This window comes from Muscardinus avellanarius (assembly GCF_963383645.1).
Source record: "Muscardinus avellanarius genome assembly, chromosome: 4".
NCBI lineage: Eukaryota > Metazoa > Chordata > Mammalia > Rodentia > Gliridae > Muscardinus > Muscardinus avellanarius.
In genome coordinates this window covers 105,366,081-105,390,183 of record NC_137789.1, presented here as the reverse complement: position 1 = coordinate 105,390,183, position 24,103 = coordinate 105,366,081, and the positions used below count along the sequence as shown (strand labels likewise).

General features: G+C 51.7%; 1 protein-coding gene across 1 annotated transcript in view; it reads left to right on the top strand.

Moving 5' to 3' along the window:
* The window catches only part of ARHGAP22 (Rho GTPase activating protein 22), a gene marked incomplete at both ends in the record, with an annotated part of 150,566 nt that overhangs the window by 117,348 nt on the left and 9,115 nt on the right, over nucleotides 1–24,103 (top strand). The window contains 3 exons of the mRNA XM_080694482.1: nucleotides 3,187–3,315; nucleotides 21,283–21,490; nucleotides 23,380–23,512. Coding sequence (XP_080550608.1) covers nucleotides 3,187–3,315; nucleotides 21,283–21,490; nucleotides 23,380–23,512 — 470 coding nt within the window. The remainder of the gene's footprint in view (nucleotides 1–3,186; nucleotides 3,316–21,282; nucleotides 21,491–23,379; nucleotides 23,513–24,103) is intronic.

Genomic DNA, 24,103 nt, shown 5'->3' with positions numbered 1-24,103 from the left:
CTTAGTGAGGCCCTCTGCAGCTCAGTGAAACCCGGTTTAAAAATAAAGATTAAAAAATAGGGCAGGGGGTGTAGCTCAGAAGTCAAATGCCCCTGGATTCCATCACCAGACCCGCAAAAAAAAAAAAGTCAGTGAATTAACAAGACCTATTAATTTATTAATTAATTAATAGGGGTGGGGGTGGAGCTCAATAGCAGAGAACCCCTTGGGTTCATCCCCAGTACCACAAAACAACAAAGCAAAACGCAACACGAGGGCAAGCTGACAACAAACAGGCGTCCACGCGATCAGACGCAGTGCTTTGGACCGCAGTAACGGAGCCTGGAGAGGGGCCGGCGGCCGGGTGGGCGACGCTGCTGCAGGCTTTGGTCTTGTCTTTTGTGGCACTGGGGATTGAACCCAAGGATGACTACCTCAGAGCTATACTTCAGCCCTTTTTGGTTTTTATTTTTTATGTTTATTTATTTATTTATTTATTTATTTTTGCATTACTGGGGATGGAATCCAGGGCCATTCTACCTCCGAGCTACACCCCCAGCCCTATTTTTTATTCTGTATTTTGAAACAGGGTCTCATTGAGTTGCAGAGGGCCTCACTAAGTAGCTGAGGCTGTATGTGAACCCGGATCCTCCTGTCTCAGCTTGTTTGTTATTTGAAACAGGGTCTCACTAAGTTGCTGAGGCTGGCTTTGGACCTGTGATCCTCCTGCCTCAGCCTCCCAAGGACTGGGATTATATACACATGCGCAGTACTCTCTCTGTTTTCCGGCACATGCCTGAGTGACGGGGGGCAGTGCCTGGGCACCTGCTGGACTGGAGAGTGGCAGGGCTGGTGGGGCATGGGACACAGCAGCCAGAGGGTCCCTCAGTGAAGGGGAATGTTGGCTCCATACTGAGCACTCTGGAGTCACCTGACGTGTGTGTGTGTGTGTGTGTGTGTGTGTGTGTGTGTGTGTGTGTGTTTCTGGAAACCAAGGGCATTCTACCTCTGATCTACAACCCCAGCCCTATTTTATTTTTATTTCAAAACTGGGTCTCATTAAGTTGCTGAGGCTGGCCTCAAACCTATGATCCTCCTGTCTCAGCTTCCCAAGTACTGGGATCACAGGCAGTGCCATCATGCCCAAACACCTAGTAAATCTTATAAACAAACTCTCTAAGGAGCAAACTCTGGACCTCAAGCTCCCTTCCTCCCCACACTTGGCTCTGCTGCCCACTAGCTGCAGGAGTCCAGGCAAGCAGGGCCTGTGTGTGTCCTGAGACCCCAGGGCCCTGGCAGTGTTGTCCCCTCTCTCCCAGCCCTCCTGAGCTTTGCCCCCACCCCTGCCTCTCCAGCCTGCTCCCCAGCCTCCACTTCTTGATTGTTGCACCCCTCTGTGAGGAGGCCCCCTGTGCTGTGTCCAGCGGGCTGTCGTGCTCTCGTGGGCTGGTGGCTAAGAGCCCAGGGCCATGGATGGGCCCTGGAATCCCCAGCTCTGCCATTTAATAGCTGTGTGAGTTCATGCAAGTTACTTAATCACTCTGTGCCTTAGTCTCTTCACCTATAAAATGCGGACGGCGGGCTCAGTGGTAGAGAGTGCTTATCCACCATGAGTAAGGCCCTAGGTTCAGTCCCCAGCACTGAAAAAAAAAAAAAAAGAAAGAAAGAAAGCAAAAAACTTAAATTGCCAATGGAACTCAACATAAATTAGTTTTTTTCATATCTCAAAGATTAATTCACAAGCCAGGCATGGTGGTGCTAGCTCGTAATCCCAGTACTTGGGAGGCTGAAACAGGAGGATCACAGGTTCAAAGCTAGCCTTGGCAAGTAGGGAGACTCTCATCAACCTAGCGAGACCGTGTTTCAAAGTAAAAATAAAACAGGGCTGGAGGTATACCTCAGAGGTAGAATGCCTATGGGTTCAATTCCCAGTGCCAAAAAAAAAAAAAAAAGGTTAATTAACCTCCACATGAAAACTAGAGACCCGCAGAGCTCCTGGGTGGGGAGAAATCAGGAAACAAGCAGCCGAGTGTCTCATCTTTCCACCTTTAGAGATAGAGCCGGGAGGATCACAGGTTCAAGGCCCGCCTTAGCAATTTAATGAGGCCCTGTTTTGAAATAAAATTAAAATGGGGCTAGGGGTATCTCTTGGAGGTAGAATGTCCCTGTGTTCAATTCCCAGTACTAAAAATAAATAAATATAAAAATATAATAAAAATAATTTAAAAATAGGACTGAGGGTATAGCTTAGAGGTAGAACACTCCTGGGTTCAATCCCCAGTAACACACACACACACACACCAAAAAAAAAAAAAAAAAAGAAAGAAAGAAAGAAAAGGAAGGAAAGAAAGAAAGAAAAGGAAATAAGGAAGGGAGAAAATGGACCCAGTGTCTAGCTGTGCATGGCAGGTAGAGGAATCCACAGCTCTTTGCTCCATCCTGATTAAACATCGGCCTCTATACTGTTGATACATACTGAGAATCTGGTCTCATCTTCAGGATGGAAAGGGGAGGCTGTCAAGTCAGAGCCAAAATTAAAACAGGTAGTGAAGGCGGCACAGTGGTACACACTTGTAATCCCAGTACCTGGGAGGCTGAGACTGGAGGATTGCAGGTTTGAGGCCAGTTTCAGCAGTTAAAGATGGAGCTGGGTCCAGTGGTATACACCTGTAATCTCAGGCCAGCCTCAGCAACTTCACAAAACCCTGTTTCAAAATAAAAAACAAAAAAGTACTGGGGGTGTAGCTCAGAGACAGAATGCCCTGGATTCAATTCCCAGTAACACACGCGTGCGCGCACACACACACACGCACACACACGCACACACACACACACATGCACGCACGCACACACACTAGTGATGTTGGAATGTGAGCTTAAAGTGAGTGGCATAATGTTGAATAAACAGCACACACTGCAAGGCTACTGCTGGGGAGTGAACTTCTCGGAGCTGGCCGAAAGTCTGTGTACTTTTTTTTCTTCTTTTAATTGTGCCCTGAGATAATTTTAGTGGTTTCTATTTTGATGCGATAAAGCAAGCTTACAGGAGAAAAAGCATATGAGGGTTGAAAGAGATTGGCCAGAAAATGGCCCAGAGGCAGGTTTTGCTGGGAGGCTGGAGCGGAGCCCCCAGGCGTCTGAGCCATAGCGGTGGGCACCCGACGTCTCCACGGGGCCCTTCAGTGAGCCTTGTCTCCTGTCTTGCAGGTGGTGCCGGCGAGCGGGAGAAGGTGCCAGCCAACCCCGAGGTGCTGCTGCTCATGGCCAGCTCCCAGCGTGACATGGAGGACTGGGTGCAGGCCATCCGCCGGGTCATCTGGGCCCCGCTTGGCGGAGGTACTGCCCGTAGCTCGCGTGCCCGCCCTCTAGAACCCTTGGCTGCAGGTAATCTCGCCCCCTCCACCCTGAGCCCCGAGCTCCCTCTCACGGGGCACTCGCTGGCCGTGTCCTGCGAGTCTGAGGGCAGCCTGGCCCTCAAGTGGCTCCCTTGAGCCCAGTACCAACCATGTCCACTTCTCCAAACAGACCAGCTTCCAGGCCCAGGCCCGGGCCTTTGGCATGCTTGTGTCCTGTTCAGACTTCCTGCCAAGTGCTGGGGAGGTGTGCAGTGCTCTGCACAGGGGTCTGCTTTCCCCCATCACTGCTGGGCCTTACTCTGGCCACAGGGGGATGCATCCTGTCCCCCAAAGACACCCCTGCCTCTGATCTTAAAGCAACAATTTCCATTAGCTTGCATATATTCCTCTATTCAAAAGCATTTATCAGTGCTCAAGAGGTACCAGGTTCCATAGCAGGCCCTAGGGGCTGGGGGCCAGCAACAGAGGCCACACCTCCGCCCTTCCCTCCTCTCCATGTCTGTAAGAGATGTGTCTAGTAATGTCCAGGAGTAAGAGATGCAAGGAAGCAAAATAAAAGCTCAGTGAGAGGAGGGCAGGGATGTCGTTAGACAGAGTGGCCCAGCAGGCTTAAGGAAGTGGCTGGGAGAGCCTGGGCGGGGGCTCAAAAGCATCAGCAGAAGGACCAGCGAGTGCAGAGGCCCCGAGGGAGGATGGGCCCTGGGAACTGGGGGCTTATGGAGGAGGCTGGGGAGGTGTGAAGTGGTCTGCACAGGGGTCTGCTTTCCCCCCATTACTGCTGGGCCTTACAATGGGTCCTGGGTCACCAGCGGGAGCACTGAGAAGGAGATGGATAGAACTTCACTTAATATAGAGAGAGAGCGCTCTGACCACCATGGTGGAGTGACCACAGAGAGACAAGAATGGCCACAGCAGAGCGGGTCAGTGATGGGACAAGCGGTCCTGCATATGGCAGAATGGGCGTGGAGGAAGGGGGCAGTGGCCAGCCGCGGGTGCTGAAGGCGGAGCTGCAGTATTTGCCTGTTGTCCAGATGCAGCACAGAAGGAGGCTATAGCAGACTGCGGCTGCGGTCTCTGTAGTTGTTGGACATGAATCTATAGAACAAAATAATCCCATAAACAGACTCCCACATGGCTGGAATTTGACATATGAGAGGTGGAAAAGTAGCATCTTAACCTTGGGGTAGAATTTTTTTTTTAATTTTCTATTTTTAGTACTATGGATTGAACCCAGGGGTGCTCTATCAGAGCTACACCCCCAGCCCTTTTTATCTTAAGTCAGGGCCTTACTAAGTTGCCCAGGCTGGCCTTGAACCTGTGATTCTCCTGCCTCAGCCTCTTGAGTTGGTGTGATTACAGGTGTGCACCAACACTCCCCACAGGAACAAACATTGTTAAAATGACTCAACGAAAAGCATAAATCTTTTAGGAAAACATTGATTAAATTGTACTTCATAAAACAAAGGGCATTTGTTCTTCAAAAGGTAGAGTGAGAGACTAAAAAGATAGCTGGGCATGGTGGTACACACCTGTAACCTCTGGACCTGGGAGGCTGAGACAGGAGGCTAGCAAGTTCACAGCCAGCCTCAGCAAGTTAGTGAGGTCCTCTGACACTTAGTGAGACCCTGTTGCCAAATAAAAAATAAAATAAAGTTGGGATTGAAGCCCAGAGGTAGAATGCCCCTGGATTCAATCCTTAGTAAAACACACACACACACACACACACACACACACACACACGAAAGAGAGATAGGTTGGAAGGTATTTGCAACATGAAATAACTTGCTCTCCAAACTCCTACGAATGAATAAGGGAAAGATGGATGAGCCAGTAGGAACACAGGCAAGAGACAAGAATGAGCATTTTTCAAAAGAAGCCGCCCTCATGCTCATGACCGGCGAACTGGTTAGTGGTGCTCAGCATCACTGGTCCCATATCGAAATGTGTGTGCAGCTGCAGCAGGAGAGTTGGACACATCAGATGTCTGGCTGACCCCAGCCCAAGTGCCCACCCACAGTGCAATGGGTGGACAGCAATGGTTCATCCTTACAAAGGGAAACTTCACAGCAACAGAATTCACTACAACTCTACCTAACAACATGCATGCAACCTTGAAACGATGTGGAACTAAAAGCGACATTGCACACCCGTCTTCCCAGTTCTGGAGGGCCTGAGACAGGAGGATCGCAGGTGTGAGGCCAGCTTCAGCCACTTAGTGAAACCCTCGGCAACTTAGCAAAATAAAAAGGGCTGGGGGAATAGCCCAGAGGTAGAATGCCGCTGGGTGCAGTCCCTAGTTCCAAAAACAAAAAAACAAACAAACCAAAAAAAAAAAAAAAAAAGTGAAACTAAGGAAACTCCCCCCAAAAAACCCTCCAAAAGTAACATGGTGTATGATTCCATTTAGATGAAGGTGAACTATCAGGCAGGAGAAAACTATAGTATTAGTGGCTAGTTAGGCAGAAAAAAACATGAAGCTAAGAAATGAATGCCACAGAGTTCATGCCAGCAGGAGGGGAGATGGTAAGAAAGAGTGGGGGAGGGGCATAAGGGTTCTGGAATGTTCTCTTCCTGATTTAAGTAACAGTTACAAGAGTGTTCATTTTGCAATAACATGTTAATCTGCACCTTTATGCTTTAAGAACACTGTGTGTGTGTGTGTGTGTGTGTGTGTGTGTGTGTGTGTGTGTTACTAGGGATTGATTATACCCAGGGGTTTTCTACCTCTGGGCTACACTCCCAGCCCTTTGCAATTTTTATTTTGAAACAGGGTTTCGCTGCGTTGCTGAGGCCGGCCTTGGATTTGTGTTCCTCTCTGTCTCAGCCTCCCCAGCACTGAGATTACAGGCATGTAACCCCATGCTGGGCTGCTTTAAATACTTGTCTGGGTGCCTGCATATTTGCCATGTAAAAGACAAAAAACCAAATAAGACAAGAAGAGGAAACTAAGCAGCGGATATGGCTGGTAGGGAGCAGACAGGTAGGGGTTCCAGCCACTAAGGCCAGGCACACACCAGCCCAGCAGTGTGTGCAGCACCTGGTGGCTCCCCAGCCACACTTCCATCTGTCTGCTCAATAGACTTCATCTGTCATGCAGAATAGGCATGTTGGCAGAATCCCAGGTGGAGCCCAGCCTCGCCCTCCCTGGCCAGCGCTCATCCACAGGCTGTGGCACTCGGTCGGACGACCATCAAAGGCACCCGGCTCCTTCTACCATTAGCTTGGAGGAAGCACGCAAATGCAGGCGCCAGCTTGCGGTGCTTGTCTGGGCCAGCGCGATGCTCCAGGCAGCTCAGTCTGCCAGGAAGGCTCTGGGAGGTTCCCCTGCACAGCTGTTCTTAGCCTGGGTCCCCTGGAAGGAGGCTTAGAGGACCAGTCCTCTCACAGGTCCAAAATGGAGCCTCCAAACCCTTTCAAGCATGTGTGATCTGGCAGCGGGTGGCCACCTCTGACAGATGCCAGCGGGTGCACGCTGGCAGCAGACAGGAGCGCCTGACGTTCCCACAGAGAAGGTGAGGTGGGCAGCAGTCACAGCTGACAGTCACCAGGAGCGCCCACCGTGAGCTTTCATTCATTTTCTTAGCCAGTCCTGCTTCACTTGCAAGCCTCTTCTGGGGGCTGGGGAGACAAGGTGGGCGCTCATATGTCAGTGATGAGATGAACAATCTGCCAGCTAACGAGGCCCGCCCGGCACAGCCAGACGGTGTGAGTCGGGGGAGGGCGGCAGGCAGGCGCCTGGTGATCGCCAGTACAGGAGATGAAAGAGCATTTGGCAGCGCGGGCAGAGGTGTCCGTGCTGACAGTGTTAGAAATAAATTTCTGTGACATCATAAGAAAAGAATTTGACTGCAAGGCGAGTTTTACTTTTTGCAGAAAGGGGTCCTGCCACCAGTAAGTCAGGCTTGCAGGAAGAGCATGGCGGAAAATCACGGGGCATTTTATTTGGGGGGGGGGGCTTCTGCGCTGTGCTCCTATTGGTGGGAATAGAGCCTCAGAATCTCTCCTCCATTGGCCAAAGGGGATGCCAGGAGAAGGGTTGGCACTGACAATTTCCAGGAATTACTAGCTTTACAAAAATATAAGTGCACACAAGGTTGCACAATGGTGGTTCTACAAAACGGAGCCTAACTCAGGCTATTCCTTTGATAGAAAAGATGGAATTATATTCTCACAACAGGCAGGAAAGAGGCCAGCCTGGCCGGAGCAGAGTGGGAGAAGGGCAGAGAAGAGAAGAGAGGCCAGGCAGGGAGAAACTTGTCATAGTGGTGGCCGGCACCCAGGGCGGGCTTTTGTTTTGTTTGTTTTTTGGTACTGGAGATTGAACCCAGAGGTGTTCTCTGAGCTACACCCCCTTTTTATTTTTTATTTGGAAGCAGGGTCTTGCTAAGTTGTTGATACTGGCCTCCTACCAGAGATCCTCCTGTCTCAGCCTCCCAAGTATTGGGATTACAGGTGTGCACTGCCACACCCAGCTCAGGGTTTTGGACAGAGCAGTATCAGAGCCTGACAGGACCCCTCTGACTGCTGTGTTGAAAATAAATGAGAAGAGCGCAGGAGAGAAATAGCAGAGCCAGTTAGGAGCTCCTCCCCTCAGCAGTGCAGGGGAGAGGTGACGGCAGCTTGCCCACATAGAGTCCAGCCTCTGAATCTGTGGGTCCAACCATGGGTCACAGACATTTGAGAGAAACAATTGAGGTCAATACCCCTTTAAAATTTCAGTATAACAACTTTTTTTTTTTTTTTTTTTTTTTTTTTTTTTTTTTGCGGGGCTGGGGCTGGAACCCAGGGGCATTTGACCTCCGAGTTACACCCCCTGCCCTGCCCTATTTTTTTATTCTTTATTTTGAAACCGGGTCTCACTGAGTTGCAGAGGGCCTCACTAAGTAGCTGAGGCTGTCCTCGAACCGTAATCCTCCAGTCTCAACCTCCGTAATGCTGGGATTACAAGCGTGTGCCACCACGCCCAGCTCAGTATAACAACTATTTAAATGCTTTTACCATTGTAGTCAGTATTGCAAGAAATCTAGAGATGATCTGGGTAGGTTCTCTGCAAACACCGCACCACTTGTACAAAGGACTTGAGTTTCTGCAGATTTTGGGATCTATGGAGCTCCTGGGACAAATGTCCCTTGTATACTACAGGAAGACCTTTTGAAGGTTGATCTGGTAGTTTTGCCTACCTAGGGTGGATATAACTGAATGAGAGAAGTCACAGGTGATTCCAGGTCTTTTGATCTGGAATTATGAACTGAAATAGAAAGATCACAGAAAGTGTGATGACACATGCCTATAATCTCAGAGGCTGAAATAGGATTTTAGATTTGAAATCAGCCTCAGCAACTTAGGAAAATTCTGTTTCAAAATAAAAAATAAAATAGGACTGGAGGTGTAGTTTGGAGGTAGAACGCCCCTGAGTTCAATCCCCAGTAACACACAGAAGGAAAGAAGGAAAGGAAGGAAGGAAGGAAGGAAGGAGTGAGTGAGTTACTGACAATAGCATCCAAAAGAATAAAATGTATCCAATTTAACAAAAGAAGTGCTAAACCTATATTCCAAAAATGACAAAGCACTATTGAAATTAAAGAAGACCTGAATAAGTGGGACGACATCCCATGTTTATGGATCAGAGGACCTGATAGTGTTAAGAGGGCAACACTCCCCAAGCTGATCTCTGGACTTTCATACCTAGTTCAAGGAACATAGTCCTGGGGGCCAGGGGTGCCTCTGGAGAGTGCATGTGTGTGTCTACTGCCTGGTTATCTGGGGAGAGCCTGCAGGCCTCTTGATTTCTGAGCACAGAGAAAGTGCTCAGCATAGTTGGTCGCACTGACGCGTGAGTAGGCAGGGGCACAGGCTGGTGTCGGCTGTGGTTTGGGTGTAATCTGGCTCTGCCGCTTGCTGGCTGCATGATCCTGGTTGCGTCACTTCCCCTCTCTCTGCCTCTGTGTTCATGTTTGCAAAATGGGAATTGAAGCTTTACAGGACTGAGCATTAAGAGAGAAAATGATGCAAACGTTCTGTCTTCTCTGCATACCAAAGAGTCCTCATTCACCCCAATGTTTAGTGAGCGCCTTGCCAGGTGCAAGCAGGAGATAAGACAAGGAAGAAGGCAGACAGTGGAGCTTCCAGTTCTGCTCCTGAGATGGGCAGTAACAGGAAAGCAGGTCACATGGCAAGTGAGAGCAGTAGTTCCCCCAGGTTAACTAGCATCCGAATCCTGCAGAGGAAGGCCTGTAAAAATCAACTGCTGGCCCCAACCCCAGACTGCCAGCCTCAGTGTGTGGGACCCAGGAATATGCATTTCTAACCTGTCCTCAGGTGTTCCTCCTGCAGAAGGTCCTGGAGCCACATTTTGAGAATTGCTGTATTGTTATGTTATGCATATTGCTAACAACAAATACAAGAGCAGGCTAAGGAGAGTGACATTCAGACAGTAAGAATTTCTTTTTTAACATTTTATTTATTTTTTACTATTTAAGTGGTACCATTTTAGCAAAAATTTGGTGGTTTTTGTTGTTGTTCTGTTTTTTTTTTTTTTTTTTTTTTGGTGCTAGGAATTGAACTCAGGGTTATTTTACTTCCCAGCCCTATACCCACAGCCCTTTTTATTTGGGTCTCACTAAGTTTGTGAGGCCGGCCTTGAGCCTACAATCCTCCCATTTCAGCCTCCCAAACACTCCTGTGCCTGCCATCTTAGCAATTTATATTTATTTATTTATTTTTATTTATTTATTTATTTTGCGGGTCTGGGGCTGGAACCCAGGGGCATTTGACCTCCGAGCTATACCCCCTGCCCTATTTTTTATCCTTTATTTTGAAACCGGGTCTCATTGAGTTGCAGAGGGCCTCACTAAGTAGCTGAGGCTGTCCGCGAACCGTGATCCTCCAGGTCTCAGCCTCCCGAATGCTGGGATTACAAGCGTGCGCCACCACGCCCGGCTTTTAGCAATTTTTAAATGTACCCTTTGGCAGCAGTAGGTACGTCTGCAGTGTTGTGCAGCCATCCTCACAGCCGTCTCCTCCAGCACTTCTTCATTATCCCACACTGGAACTCTGCCTCACTAAACAATGACATCTCTTCACTTTCTTCCTACCTCCAGCCCTTGGCAACCAACACTGTCTTCCCTCTCTCAGAACGTGACCACTCTAGGTGCCTCATGTAGTATTCGTCCTTTTGTAACTGGCGTACACCTCTCAGTCTACCAAATGCTCTCAAGACCCACACATGTTGTAACAAATGTCAGAATTTTCTTCCTTGTTAGTTAAGGCCACATAATATTCCACTGAATGAGCCTGCCATGTTTTATCCATTCATCCATTGCTGGACTCTTGGGTTGCTTCAGCCTTTTGACCATGGTGCTTAACGCTGCTGTGGACATAGTTGTAGAAATATCTCTTCTAGCCCCTGTTTTCGGTTTTGTTGGAGGGATATACAAAGAAGTGGGACTGCTAGTTCTGTGTTTAATTTTTGGAAGAACCGCCATACTATATTCTATCAATGGCTGTACATTTTATACCTATACCAACAGTGCACAGGGATTCCAGTTTCTCTATATCTTCACCAGTACTTTTCTCTTTTCATTTTGGTGCTAGCCATCCTCATGAGTGCCAAGTAGTGGTTCTTGTTGTTTAAACAAAGTGTTGCAAGAAATGAGAGTGAGCCAGGAGGATGTCTGGTGGAAGCCTGCCAGACCAAGGCCACAGCTCTGGCAAAAGCCAGAGGACGGCCGGGCATGGTGGAGTACACTTGTAATCCCCGCACTTGGGAGGCAGAGACAGGAGGATCGCGCAGGTTCGAAGCCAGCCGTGCTGGCTTAGGAGACCCTGTTTCCAAAAATAAAATAGGTCTGGGAGTGTAGCCCAGAGATAGATGGGCTTCCAGGAACCCCAGTACAAAAAAAAAAAAAAAAAAAAGCCAGAGAACATCTGATGAGGTCTAGAAGCAGCACAGAGGTGGCTGGGCTGAAGGGAGAAAAGGAGGGACAGACTGGGTGTGGTGGCCCATGCTTGGAATTCTAGTTCTTAGGAGGCTGAGACAGGAGGATCACAGGTTCTAGGCCAGCCTCAGCCTCAGCAGCCTGTCAAAATAAAAAATAAAATCAGGCTGGTGGTATAGCTCAGAGGCAGAATACCCCTGAGTACCACACACATAAAGGAAAAAGAAAAGAAAACAGAGAGAGAGAGAGAGAGACAGACAGACAGACAGACAGACAGATAGACAGATGGAAGAAGCCTCCTAGGCTGCTCCAGGACTGGTTTTTACTTTTTTTGATACTGGGGATTGAACTGGATTGGTACTGGGGCTACATCCCCACCCCATTTTATTTTGAAACGAGGTCTTGCTAAGTTGCTGAGGCTGGCCTTGAACCTGTGATCCTCCTGTCTGAACCTCCCAAGTATTGGGATTACAGGGATGCACCACCACACACAGCTGGTTTTGACTCTTAAGGGAATTGGGAGAGGCACTAGAGGGCCTTGAGCCCAAGAATATAGGGATCTGACATCAGTTAAGAAGACCTCAGTGCTGACCAGAGGTGCATTTGCAATGATTTAGGAGAGATACATACATACATAACAAACATACATACATACATACATACATACATACATACATACGTACGTACATATAGCTTTCGCCCTGGGCAGTGAAGCCTCAGACTCCAAGTTTGTTTTGAAAGTAGGATGGACACGCTCTCTGGGGGTGTGACAAAGGGCTGCAGAGAACATTGTCTCAAGGTGGCTGGCTGAGTGACTAAGGACCAGAGCTCAGTGACAGCAAGAGGGGACCTCGCTGTGGAGTAGGCAGGGGAGGCTGCAACAAGACTACGGCTGTTAGGACATGTTAGAGCTTGAGAAATCTGTGAGTCATGAGGGTGGTGTGTACACTGAGCGGGCAGCTGGTGCTGGAGTTTGGGACTGGGGGCTTGATAACTGGAGGCATAGTAAGGCTGTCTCCCGTGAGCCAGCAGGCACTGCCTGGAAGAGCCCAGGAGTGGCTGGTACCAGGCTTGCAGGTGCCTCACAGAGCAAGGGGCCGTGGTGGGGTGCAGGGTGGTCCTGGGAAGGACTATGGTATGGGGTCCCTGGCCAGAGTGCCTGCTCTACTGGGGAGGGGCCAGCAGGCCTCTGAACACTTTCCTCTGACCCCCCCCCAGGAGCCTACCCTGGTGTCCTCAGATTCCTTGGACATCGTGGGGAAAGAGAAAGGCAAATTCAGCTCCCGAAGGCCATGTGGCAGGACAGTTGACCTGGCGCGAACTCTAGCCTTGGTCACCCTGGAGCGACACAAAGCCACCCTCGGAGTGGTCATCATTTGCTGGAATGACATCTTCAAGTAGAAGGCCTTGAGGCACAGTCAGATTTAGAATGAAAGGCCCCTGGCCTCAGGCCAGGTGGGCAGTGCCAGAGTCCGAGCTCCTAGTAGACCACGCTGTTTCTCCAGCGCTGTTTGTGACATATCCCAGCCCTGCAGGGAAGTCTTGTTTCCGGTTCTTGTGCATGTCCACTTGCCAGGCCCATGGACCTGACTGACTCTTAGCTTCAGGTCATTCAAACAGCAGAAGCAACACTTGAGCCTGGTTCTGATATCCTTTACCCATTCTCTGGGCCCTGAGGGTCCACAGCTAAGTAGAGATGTCCTCCAAAGTCCTTCGACCTTGGCTTGGCTCAGCTCAAAGAGAGCAGATCTGCCCTCTTCTGAGTGTAGGGGTTGGTTGACAGCACCTCTGGGTCTCCATCAGAGGAAATTTTCTATGGCCACCACCTCACTGGCAGCATAGCAGGCTGTTTACCAGGAGATCACAGGCCAGAGCAGCTGCCTTATGTTGGAAGCTTAGCAGAGTGATTTGCCCAAGTCTGCATCTGTACAGCCCAGGTTGCAACTGTTCGACTGTCTTTAGCTACCCTGCTGCCTCCCAAATCCTTTCCTCCTACAGCAGTGAGAAGTGCCCATTGCCTTCAGTGTCTGCAAAGAGCTAACTAAGGCTGAGCCTAAGCTGGGCAGACACTCAGCCTCTTCCTCATTGGCAGAGGTGTGTGCTGGCCCCAGAGACCTGGACTCTGCAGCCCCACCCAATATGACAGCAGCCCTGAGAATTCAGTCCCCATAGGTTCTAAGTGGACAGCATCAGAGAAGTTCCAGGGATCTGTCCTGGTCACAGGTTAAGCAGGAAGCTGGTCACTCCAGCCCAGGTCTGCTGAGGCCAGAGCCCCACATCCTATGGCTGCTCTGGAAACTTGAGATGGGGCACCTCAGGTGTCTCATAATGGGCATCCCTGGCAGCCTTAGAGGATTTCAGCCCACACCCACTGAAAAGGAGGAGGGGGAGAACAGGCTTGCCATGGGCTTGATATGCTGGGCCAGCCTCAGCAACTTAGGGAGACCCTGTCAAAAAATAAAAATAAAATAGGGCTGGGGGTTTAGCTCAGAGGTAGAAAGCCTCTGAGTTCAATTCACAGTTCAAAAAAGAAAATATCAGAACTTGAGACCTCCCAGCTAATCTGCACCCTCTAGAACTACCAGCATTCCTAGGCTATGGCCTCCCACTCCAGACTCCCCCTTGCCCCCTCCACTTCTGTAGTTCACTTTCCCTCTGCCTCCCTAGAGAGACCTTCATGGTTACACCCAGCCAACCAGACAAAGCATAAGACCTCACCGCCTAGACCTTACTGTGTCAGGGTAACGTAGCCTCAGGTTCCTCGCCTAGACCAAGGCCCTCTTACTGTGTCAGGGTAACGTAGCCTCAGGTTCCAGGAAATTAAAACATGGGCAACTTTTTTTTTTTGGGGGGGTCTTTATTCAGATGACAACATCAGGATAAAGGAAATACCCAAATCTGAAATAAAGACAGGCTGGTGGGTGGGACAAGGGTTGGACGAGCAAGACAATCCCAAGGTCTGTGCAAGTGCAGGGGCCCATGCTGTCTTCACTGACCATTTTGATAATCTGTTCAACATTGGTGTGTTTGCGTTAATTTTTATTCCTAAAAACATTTGTCTTGGTGATGGGTCTGGGCGCACCTTACATTTTGCCTGTGGTGACTGTCACCTTAGCCTCACCCTAAGCCAAGTCCGCTAAGTATGAGGAGCAGGAGCTGCCTACACATCCAGCTTGGGCAGGCCCCACCCCCATGCAGCCCCTCCATGCACAGCACCCCAGGGACCACCACCCCTCCTGGCCCCAGCTCTGCTTCCCTGTCCACTTCCCTGTCCTGGTTTAGGTCTGATGCTGGGAGGCATGCCTGCCTTCCCTCCCCCAGACCCTCTCATTTTGGAAGCCTGCCCTTCTCTGAATCCTATCCAGAGAGGAAAGGAGACTTTTTGCAGAAAGACAATTGAGGTGTGAATGAAAATCTGACACCAGCTGCATGCTCTTAGGCAAATCACCAGGCTCTCCAAGGGAAGTTAATACTTACCAATCTGCGTTCCTCCAAGAGATAAGCAGGTTAAAGTCCACACACTGTGTCCACACACTAGGTGCTGGCCACAGGCAGTGACCACTCTGAAGCGGGCAGCCTGGCTTTCCGTCCAGGCCCAGCACCCTCCTGGCTGGGTGACTCAGACCCAGCTGGCCTCCACCGCTCCACCTGGGGCACCTGCCGCCCCCGTGAGGTCCGAGTGGAAGCCCCGGGCCAAGAGGAAGTGGCCGGGCCGAGCCGCTGCGGCCCCGGGGCGCCTCGACGTGCGGCGCGGGGACCGAGGGGCCGTGGTGAGGACGGAACCGGGCCCGGCGACTGCAGGCGTGGCGTCGCGGGCTCTCGCCCCCTGGCCCGGGCCCGGGGCGGCGCTGGCCGGGGCGGGCGGGCGGCGGGCAAGCCGCTACCTGCGCGCGTGCCGGGCATTCCAGCCGCCGCCGCGCCGCCGCGCCCGGGCGCGCCATGGGCCTGATGCCGGCCGCACGGGCCTTCTCCCGGTGCCGCGCCTGCCCGCGGCCGCCCTGCCGCCTGCCCGCCTGCTGCGCGCCCGCCGCCCCAGGTAGGGGCGGGACGGGACGGGGTGCGGGCCGGGGACTCTGTAGAGCGGTGGGACGGCTCCTGAGGGCTGGGGGGGGGGCGGCGGAGGGAAGGGGCCAGGGCCGGGGTGTACCCCGAGTCTCTTGTGCGCAAAGATGGGGGCCTCGAGGATGGGAGGGGGCGTGGAGACTGGCAAAGGGCCCCATCCCCCACTCCTGCCCAGAGCAAGGGGCAGGAGGCAGCTCCAGGATGTGACCCCAAGCTGGAGGCACCCACGCCCAGGGAGCCCCCGGGCCGCCACTCAGAGCGGACTCTTTTCACCCTGGGGCTTTGGTAGTCAGGACACCTCCACAGGATCCCTAACACCAGATAAGGCTGGTGTCCGGGCTCTTTCTTCAGGCCTGGAGGAGCGGAAGGGAGGCAAGGCAGGGAAGGGGTCTCAGCCCAGGCCCAGGTGGGATTCCTGCTTACACCCTGGGACTAGGGCTCTGGGGCTGTCTGGTATCTAGGGCTGGGCTGGCAGGAGTGCCAGAAGGACAGTCCATTTCTGCATGGATGGAGGGAGGGCTGGGCCAGGAGAAACTGGAATTGCCCAAGGTTTCTGGATCTCTGGGGAGAATGCCATAATTATTTCTTTTTGTGTCCTCCACTCCACTAGACAGAGCCCAGAAAGGTCAGAATGAACACACGGAGCTGCCTAGTCAGCTCTCGGACGGGCTCCAAGAGGGAATCCTGGCTTCTCCTGCTCCTGCTGGGCCTGGGGGCAGGGCAGGGGGCAGGCAAGGCCCAGCCTCCCTGGATGCCCCCTTGAGGTCAGAGGAAGCTACCAGGCTTCTGTACCAGGGCTTGGCATGCTCACCTGAGGATGTTCAGCCCCACGAAGTGGCAGAGAAGTGGCTCAGGAGTTTGAGGGCTGCATCCAAGGTTACCTGAGACTGAGATCTGAGCAGCTGGCATCCAGGCCTGTGGCCCGGCTCTGCCAGGGGGCAGCTATCAGGGGAGCAGCCCCTGTCGCCTGGGAGCCTACAGCGGGTTCATCAGGAGAGGCAGCCCTGCCAGCTTCCTCTCTGGTGGCAGAACAATGTGGGCTGGGACCTCGAGGAACCTCCACCGCTGGCTGGGTTTCCAGCAATCCAACAAGCCTCCTGGAACTGGTTCTTGGCAAAGATCCTCTTCAGGATGTGCCAGGAGGGCTGAGGGAGTTCAGGGTGGAGGGCCAGACTTTGCCAGAGACCCTGGCAAGGGAAGAGGTGGGCAGGGCTTCTAGCAGAGGAGGCTGCCAGGAGCCCGAGCCCAGGATGCCTGCAGCAGGGGGTGGCTGGGAAGGAAGCCTCCAGAGAGGCTGACCTGGAATAAGGGCTCCCCTGGGTTCCCCAGATGGCTCCCTTCCAGGGGCTGGGGGAGGGGCAGCACACAGCTGGAACCTGCACAAACTCCTATGGGGGCTCCACCAGTGCCCTGGACCATGGCTCAGTCCCGCGCCCCAGGGCAGTCTGGTCTTCATAGCAGCCCCTGGATCATTCCCATTTTGTTGATGGAGAGGCTGTGACCCCCAAGGGGGGAAGGCACTCTTCTTAACAGCACCAGCAGTGATGATGCTGGCTCAGGATCTTCCTCTCTGCTGGTGGCCTTGGGCAGGTGGCCTTGAACGTTTGCCTGCCTCCCCACCCCGGGTCCAGGTAGCAGCTTAGCACATGAGGAGCCTCTGGAGACCTGAGGGACAGGTGGGGTCTGTGGCCTCCGGTCCTTGTCAGGCTGTGCTCCCTGTCTCTTCTCAGCCCTGCTCTCACCTGCCCTATGGCCCCAGGGCTCCTCTGTCCTGTGCCATGTCGCCTCTTCTCTAATATCTCCTCTGTTTAGAAATACCCAGGGCCCCGTGTCTCCCCTTTCCTGGCGCTCTCAGCCCCAGTTGGGGAGCAGGGAGAGGCCAGGAGGCCTTACTGGGGAGGGGATGGTCACAATGGGGCTGGAAGGGGCTGTCCCATGTAGAGCTGCTGGGACTGGGCTCTGTGTGGACAGTCTGGCTGGCTCAGGGCCTGCACCCTAGGGGCTGTTGGAGGCCAGTAGGGGCATGGCCTTGCTTGCCTGCTGGGCGAGGCTGGATCCTGAGGCCACACGGTATGGCAAGCAGAGGAGGCCAAAGCGGAATTTACTTTTAGCTCCTGGGGCAGCTCTGAGTCTTATTGGTACAGTGGAGTATGGTTGCCCCTTATTCAGCTTCACTTCCCATGATTATAGTTACCCACATTCCACTGCAGTCTGAAAATATTGCATGGAAATTTTCAGAAATAAACTTTTCATGAGTTTTCAGTTGTGCCATTCTGAGTACCATGATGAAGTTTCCTATACTATCCTGCTCTGTCCTGAATTGTCCCTTTGTCCAGCGTGACACCACATACCTGTCATTTAGTAGCCATTTTGGTTACCAGGTCAACGGACATGATACTGTAGTGCTTCTGTTCTAGTAATCCTTACTCTATTTAATAATGACCTCCAAACATGAGAGTGATGCTGGCAATTCAGATATTCACTTCCTTTAAGTGAGAGGGTTAAAGTGCAATAAGATACAAGATATTATGAGAGAGAGGAGAGCGAGAAAGATTGAGAGAATGAATATGAATCTCTCACAAGCGTACCGGCTGGAGAAAGAAGGGGAGCTCATGTTCACATTGTATTACAGTCTATTGTTATAATTTTTCTATTTTATTATTATCTATTGCTGGCCTCATACTGTGCCTAATTTATAAGTTAAACTTGATCATGGTTATGTATATACAGAGATAAAACAGTACATATAGAGTTTGGTGTTGTCTGTGGTTTCAGGCATCCACTGGGATCCTGGGACACAGCCCAGTGGATGGGGGTGGGGTGGCTGAGCTGAGAACAGGAGGAGCACAGATCAATTTGGCCTGATTTTTAACTTCACGTAAATTGAATCACACAGTGCTAATCTTGGTCTGGCTTCTTTTGCTTTCAATTGTGTTTATTTTTTTTTTTAACTTTTTCATGCCAGTTTTGATGGTGCATATCTGTAAATCCCAGTATTTGGGAGGCTGAGACAGGAGGATCACTGGTTTAAGGGCAGCCTCAGCAATTTAGCAAGACCCTGTTTCAAAGTAGAAATGATTGGGGGTAGAGCTCAGAGGTCAACTGCCATGAGCTCAGTCCCCAATACCAAAACAAAACCAAAAACCTTTTTCGTAAAATATACCTAACATAGAACTTACCTTCTTCTTAACCCTTTTAAAGTATACACCTCAGTAGCTGTAAGTACATCCACATGGTTGTACAGCCATCACCACCAGCCATCTCCAGAACTTTTCCATCTTGCCAAACAGAAACTTTGCCCCCACTAAACCCTAATTCCCCATTCCCCTGTCCCTAGCCCTCACCAACCACCATCCCACTTTCTGTCTCTGTGAGCCTCATGTAAGTGGAGTCACACAGCCTTGTCCTTCTGTGAATGACTTAGTTTTTATAACATTCTCAAGGCTTATCTGTATTGTGGCATATATCAGGATTTTCTTTGTTTCTAAGGCTGAAGTGTGTTGTATGGTATGCGTATGCTCTCTGGCTTATGTATTCATCCATCGAGGGACACCTGAGTTTCCTCAGTGTTTGGCTATTGTGAATAGCACTGTTGTACACATAGGTATGCAAATATCTCTTTGAGACTTGGTTTTCAATTCTTTGGGGTTGTTCAGGTTAGCATTTTTACAGCTATAATATAAAAGATTGACCATGTAACTTAAGAGGAAAGAAGATTTGTTTTCTGCGGTTTCAATTCAGTCCATCTAAGGCTGGGGATCCTGGATCTGTGGGTGTGGCGGTGGGAGGCTCCTCACATGGAGGCTGGACCCAAGAGAGAGCAGGGGGAGGAGGAACCACATAGAATCTCTAAGGCCACACCCAGGGATCCACCTCTCCAGCCACACCCAGATAAATCCATTACAATGAATGTATCCGCTGCTGGGATTTTAGCCCGCAAGACTCAATTACATCAACTCCACACACCAATTTATGAGCTCTTCAGGAGCCACTCTATATCTAACCATAACAAGGCATATGCCCAGAAGTGGAATTGCTGATATATATGGTACACTAATTCTATTTTTAATTTTATTGTGGCACTGAGGATTGAACCTAGGGACCACTAAGCTGCACCCCCAGTACTTTCTTTTCTTTTTTTCTTTTTGAGATAGGGTCTTGCTAAGTTGTCCAGGCTGATCTGGAACTTGGAATCCTCCTGCCTCAGCCTCCTGAGTAGCTGGGATTACAGGCATGCACTGGTGTGTGTGTGTGTGTGTGTGTGTGTGTGTGTGTGTGTGTTACTGGTTATTGAACCTAGGAGCATTTTACCTCTGAACTACACCCCCTAGCCCTTTTTATTTTTTATTTTTTATTCAGGACTTTGCTAAATTACCCATGCTGGCCAAGTACTGGACTCCTGTACTTGACACGCACCACAGTGCGCCTGGCTTTTTCTGTCCTAAGTCCAGATGGGTATGGAGTAGTGCTCATTATGGCTTTGACTTGCATTTTTCTAATGATGAGGGCTGTTGAGTCCTGACTACGTTCTTCACATTTGTATGCCGTCTGTCATGTCCCCTGAGCTGGGCCTCATTCATCCTCACTGGTGCATGGTGAGAATCCACAGAAGATATCTTCTCTTCTACTGGCCTTTTTTTTTTTTTTTTGTCCTGGAGATTGAACCCAGGGGCTTTCTACCTCTTTCTATACCCTCAGCCCTACTTTATTCTTATTTTGAAATGGTGTCTTGCTGAGTTGCTGAGAGTCTCACCAAATTGCTGAGGCTGGCCTCAAACTCACGATCCTCCTGTCTCAGTCTCCCAAGTGGTGGGATCACAGGTGTGTGCCACCATGCCCCGCTTTCATTCTATTGTTGACGGGTACTAGATGACTTCTTATTTGGAGTGACTGCAAAACCACTATAAAATGCCCAATGTGAGCGGACATGGTGACACACACTTGTACATGGAAGGCTAGGATAGGAGGATCGCAGGTTCAAGACAAGCCTCAATAACCTAGTGAGACTCTTAGCAATTTAGCAAGACCCTGTTCTAAAATAAAATAAAATAAAATAAAATAAAATAAAAGGAGCTGGGACTATAGCTCAAAGGTAGACTACCCCTGTGTCCAAGGTATCACAAAAATAAATTAAAATTAAAAAATAAGCAGACATGGTGGTGCTCATTTGTAATCTCAGTATTGGGAGGCTAAGATAGGAAGATTGCAGGTTTGAGGACGGCCTCAGCAACTAGTGAGATGCTCATCAGCCTAGCAAGAACCTTTTTCAAAAAAAGAAAAATAGCCGGGCGTGGTGGCGCACACTTGTAATCCCCGGGTTTGGGAGGCGGAGACAGGAGGATCGCGCAGGTTCGAAGCCAGCCGTGCTGGCTTGAGAGACCCTGTTTCCAAGTAAAAATATAAAAATGGGTCTGGGAGTGTATCCTGGAGGTAGAAGGGTTTCCAGGAACCCCAGTACCACCAAAAAAAAAAAAAACCAAAAACAAAAAACGGGCATGGTGGCACATGCTTATAATCCCAGAACTTGGGAGTGGTTCACAGACAGCCTCAGGTACTGAGTGAGACTTTCCACAACTTAGTGAGACCTTGTCTCAAAGTAAAAAAAAAAAAAAAAAAAAAAAAAAAAGGTTGGGGGGTGTAGCTTGGAGGGAGAATGCCCTGGGCTCAACCCCCAGAACCACAATAAATAAATAAGCGCTCGGCGCGCGCTCACTGAGGGCCGTGTGCTTCTGCTTGGACGCGTTCCAAAGGCTGGGCCACGTGCTGTGCCTGCTGCTTCCTCCCCTCTGTCCCTGCAGCCTGCGCCCAGCCTCCTGGGGTGCGTCCTCACATGCCCCATCTGTCCAGTCCCCTTTGGCTCTACAGCAACCCTGCCCTCACTGTCCCAAGCATCCTCGGCCTTTGCCAAGCTGGCACAGAGGGTGTGACCCATGTGTCTCTGTGCCCAGGGATCTTCGGGCAGCGCCTGGAGGACACGGTCCACCATGAACGGAAGTATGGCCCCCGCCTGGCCCCACTGCTGGTGGAGCAGTGTGTGGACTTCATCCGGGAGCGCGGGCTCACCGAGGAGGGGCTCTTCCGCATGCCAGGCCAGGCCACCCTGGTGAGGGACCTGCAGGACTCTTTTGACTGCGGGGAGAAGCCGCTGTTTGACAGGTGAGCTTGGAGCTGGGACAGGGCCTGGCTCCCGCAGGGTCTCCTTCCCAGGGCACCAGCTCCAGTGGCTGAGGGGAGCTGAGGCCTGGGAAGCCTGGCAACAAAACAGCAGGTGGGCAGGTTGCCCAGAGTGGCAGGTGTGTCTCACCCAGCCCTGCCAGGGACCAGGCACAGGACACAGAATCCCTGCAGCCTTGGGGATGGATTACCTGCCCCGAGTGAGGCCCGCTCACAGGTACGCAGGCTGCTTCCACGGCCCTTGAACCTGACCAGGCAGGAGACAAGAGGGCCTCTGCTGGCTGCCCAGCTGGAGTCCAGGCACAGCTGCGCCCAGGACTCCAGGCTTGCTGCAGGCTTGTCACTCAGGTCTCCCTTTTCTGGGTAACTCAGCACAAGCCCCATCAGAGGCAAAACGGCACAGCTGTTAGTTTGCAGACAGAAAGCCAAAGTTCTCCACCTGCCCTGGGTCGTGCCTCTCCTAACCCATCACCGGGCCTTCCCCTCCTTCTAGAGGCCACTCTAAATACCCTCCAGTGTCTGCCCAGACTCTTCACACCAGGAGTTTGTCCCTGGAGCCCAAGACTGACCACTGTTCCCAAAGTGGTCTGTGGAGCCCCTTCCCCCAGAGCCTCATGAAGCTCTCTGTTCTGGTACTCACTCTTAGGGGGCTTATGGTCCATTCTGAACCTCTGCTATCCAGGCCTCTTCTGTTCTGTGCCTGTGTGGCCTAGAATCAAGGTCAGAGATTATGTCAAATAAATAGTGCTGCCCAGGTAGGAGCTGGGAACTGGGCTTTTACAAGCTCCCCCAGAACTGGATGCTACTGCAAGGATTTCTACAAATGAAAGCCAGACCTCACCAGCCCCCTGCTCAGACTCCCCTGGGTTCCTGGGATGGTGGCAGGATCTGAACATCACCTGTCCTGCATGTCTCCACCTTGGCATACCTTGTCCCCAGGTCTGGTTTCAGGTAGGCTCAGTGAGCTTTTCTCCCTGCTTGGCCTACTTGTTGAAGCCCCCGAGTGCACCCATGGTGCCTGCCCTTCCCACCTCCAGGCCCATGTCCCAGCCTCTCAGCAGTGTGGGCAAGCTGTCCTTGCAAGCCAGGGCATCCGTCCCAACTGCCTTCCTGCCTCTGGCCACTTCTGGCCCTCTTCCTGAGGTTTAAGCCGAAGGCTCAGCCTCCCAGGTGGCTTTTCAGGCTTGTCCCCTTGGGGTCTTCTCAGCTGAGACACCCCCACTTGATTGTCACTGCTATGCTGGGATCCTTCAGAAACTTCTGGGGTATCTGGGAGCACTGTCCTTTCTGCCATCCTCACAGATGTGTGGCTGTGGCTCTGCAGCCATGTCTACCTGCTCACAGAGGGCACCGGGGCCTCTCCTCACCCTCTCCCAGGCTGAAGGCCTTGCTCTGCATGCACTGCTGCCCATCAGTCTCTCTGTTGAGACATGGGCTTCTGTCCCTGGCCCCCTCTTCCATGGAGCCTCTCCTTACCTGGCTAGGGCCTGCAGGACCCCTGATCCTGCCCCAGGGGAAAGGCACTCCTGCATAGCCCTGCAGGGGACCTAAGGATGGCCATGAGGCCTGTGGGAGCCCCCTACTCTCAGTCCAGTCTGGGCCCCATGCCATCCAGGCTGGAGAGGTGGCCCTGCCAGCTGGACTACACAGACATGATCTCGGGGCTCCCAGCAGGTGTCTGGACCTGACCAGTGACCCCGGGCCAGGAGTCCTGTTCCCGCTGACCAGGGGCAGCGGCTGCAGATATAGCCCCTGCTGCGTGCACACACCTGTGGACTGAGGCAGAGGTTGTTGTTGGGCTGGGTGAGGAGTTTGTGTCCCTGCTGGGGTCCCCGGGGTCCCTGCTGTCACCTGTCCCCTCTTCCCCACAGCACCACGGATGTGCACACGGTGGCCTCCCTGCTGAAGCTCTACCTGCGAGAGCTCCCCGAGCCTGTGATTCCCTTCGCCAGGTACGAGGACTTCCTCAGCTGTGCCCAGCTGCTCACCAAGGATGAGGGGGAGGTTAGTACCTCCTGGGGACCCCGCCTGGGAGGTGGACTGGGGGAGGTGGGCAGGGGGAGTCAGCATACAAACTAGACTTCTTTTTTGTGGTAGTGAAGGTGGAACCCAGGGGTGTTCTACCTCTGAGCTATACCCCCAGCCCTACTTTATCTTTTTATTTGGAAACGGGTTTGTTAAGTTTCTGAGGCCGAAGTGTGTGCCACCATGCTGGCTGCTTACTGACTTTTCAATGGTACCTGGATCCTGGCCAGAGGCTTGCTATGTTTGTGGGAAGGGAGAATCCTGGAGCATCCTGTGGCCTTTGTAGGATGTTCCCCATGGGCAGGGCACTCCCCAGGCCTTGGAGAGGCGGGGCCATGCTGATCCAGAGCCCAGCTCTGGCCACCTCTCCATGCCCCTGTGTCGTGGCCTTTTCCTGTCCTGGCTCAGTAAAAAGGAGACCTACCTATTTCTATCCTGCTTCCTTTGGGAAGAATCTGAGACAGCTCCCAGGATGACAGGGGTTCAGTCCTCCTCCCTTGCAGGCCTGGGCAGCTGGGTCTGTTTGCCTTCCCTGGGGCTGAGTCCCCATGTAGGAGAAGAGGTGACCGT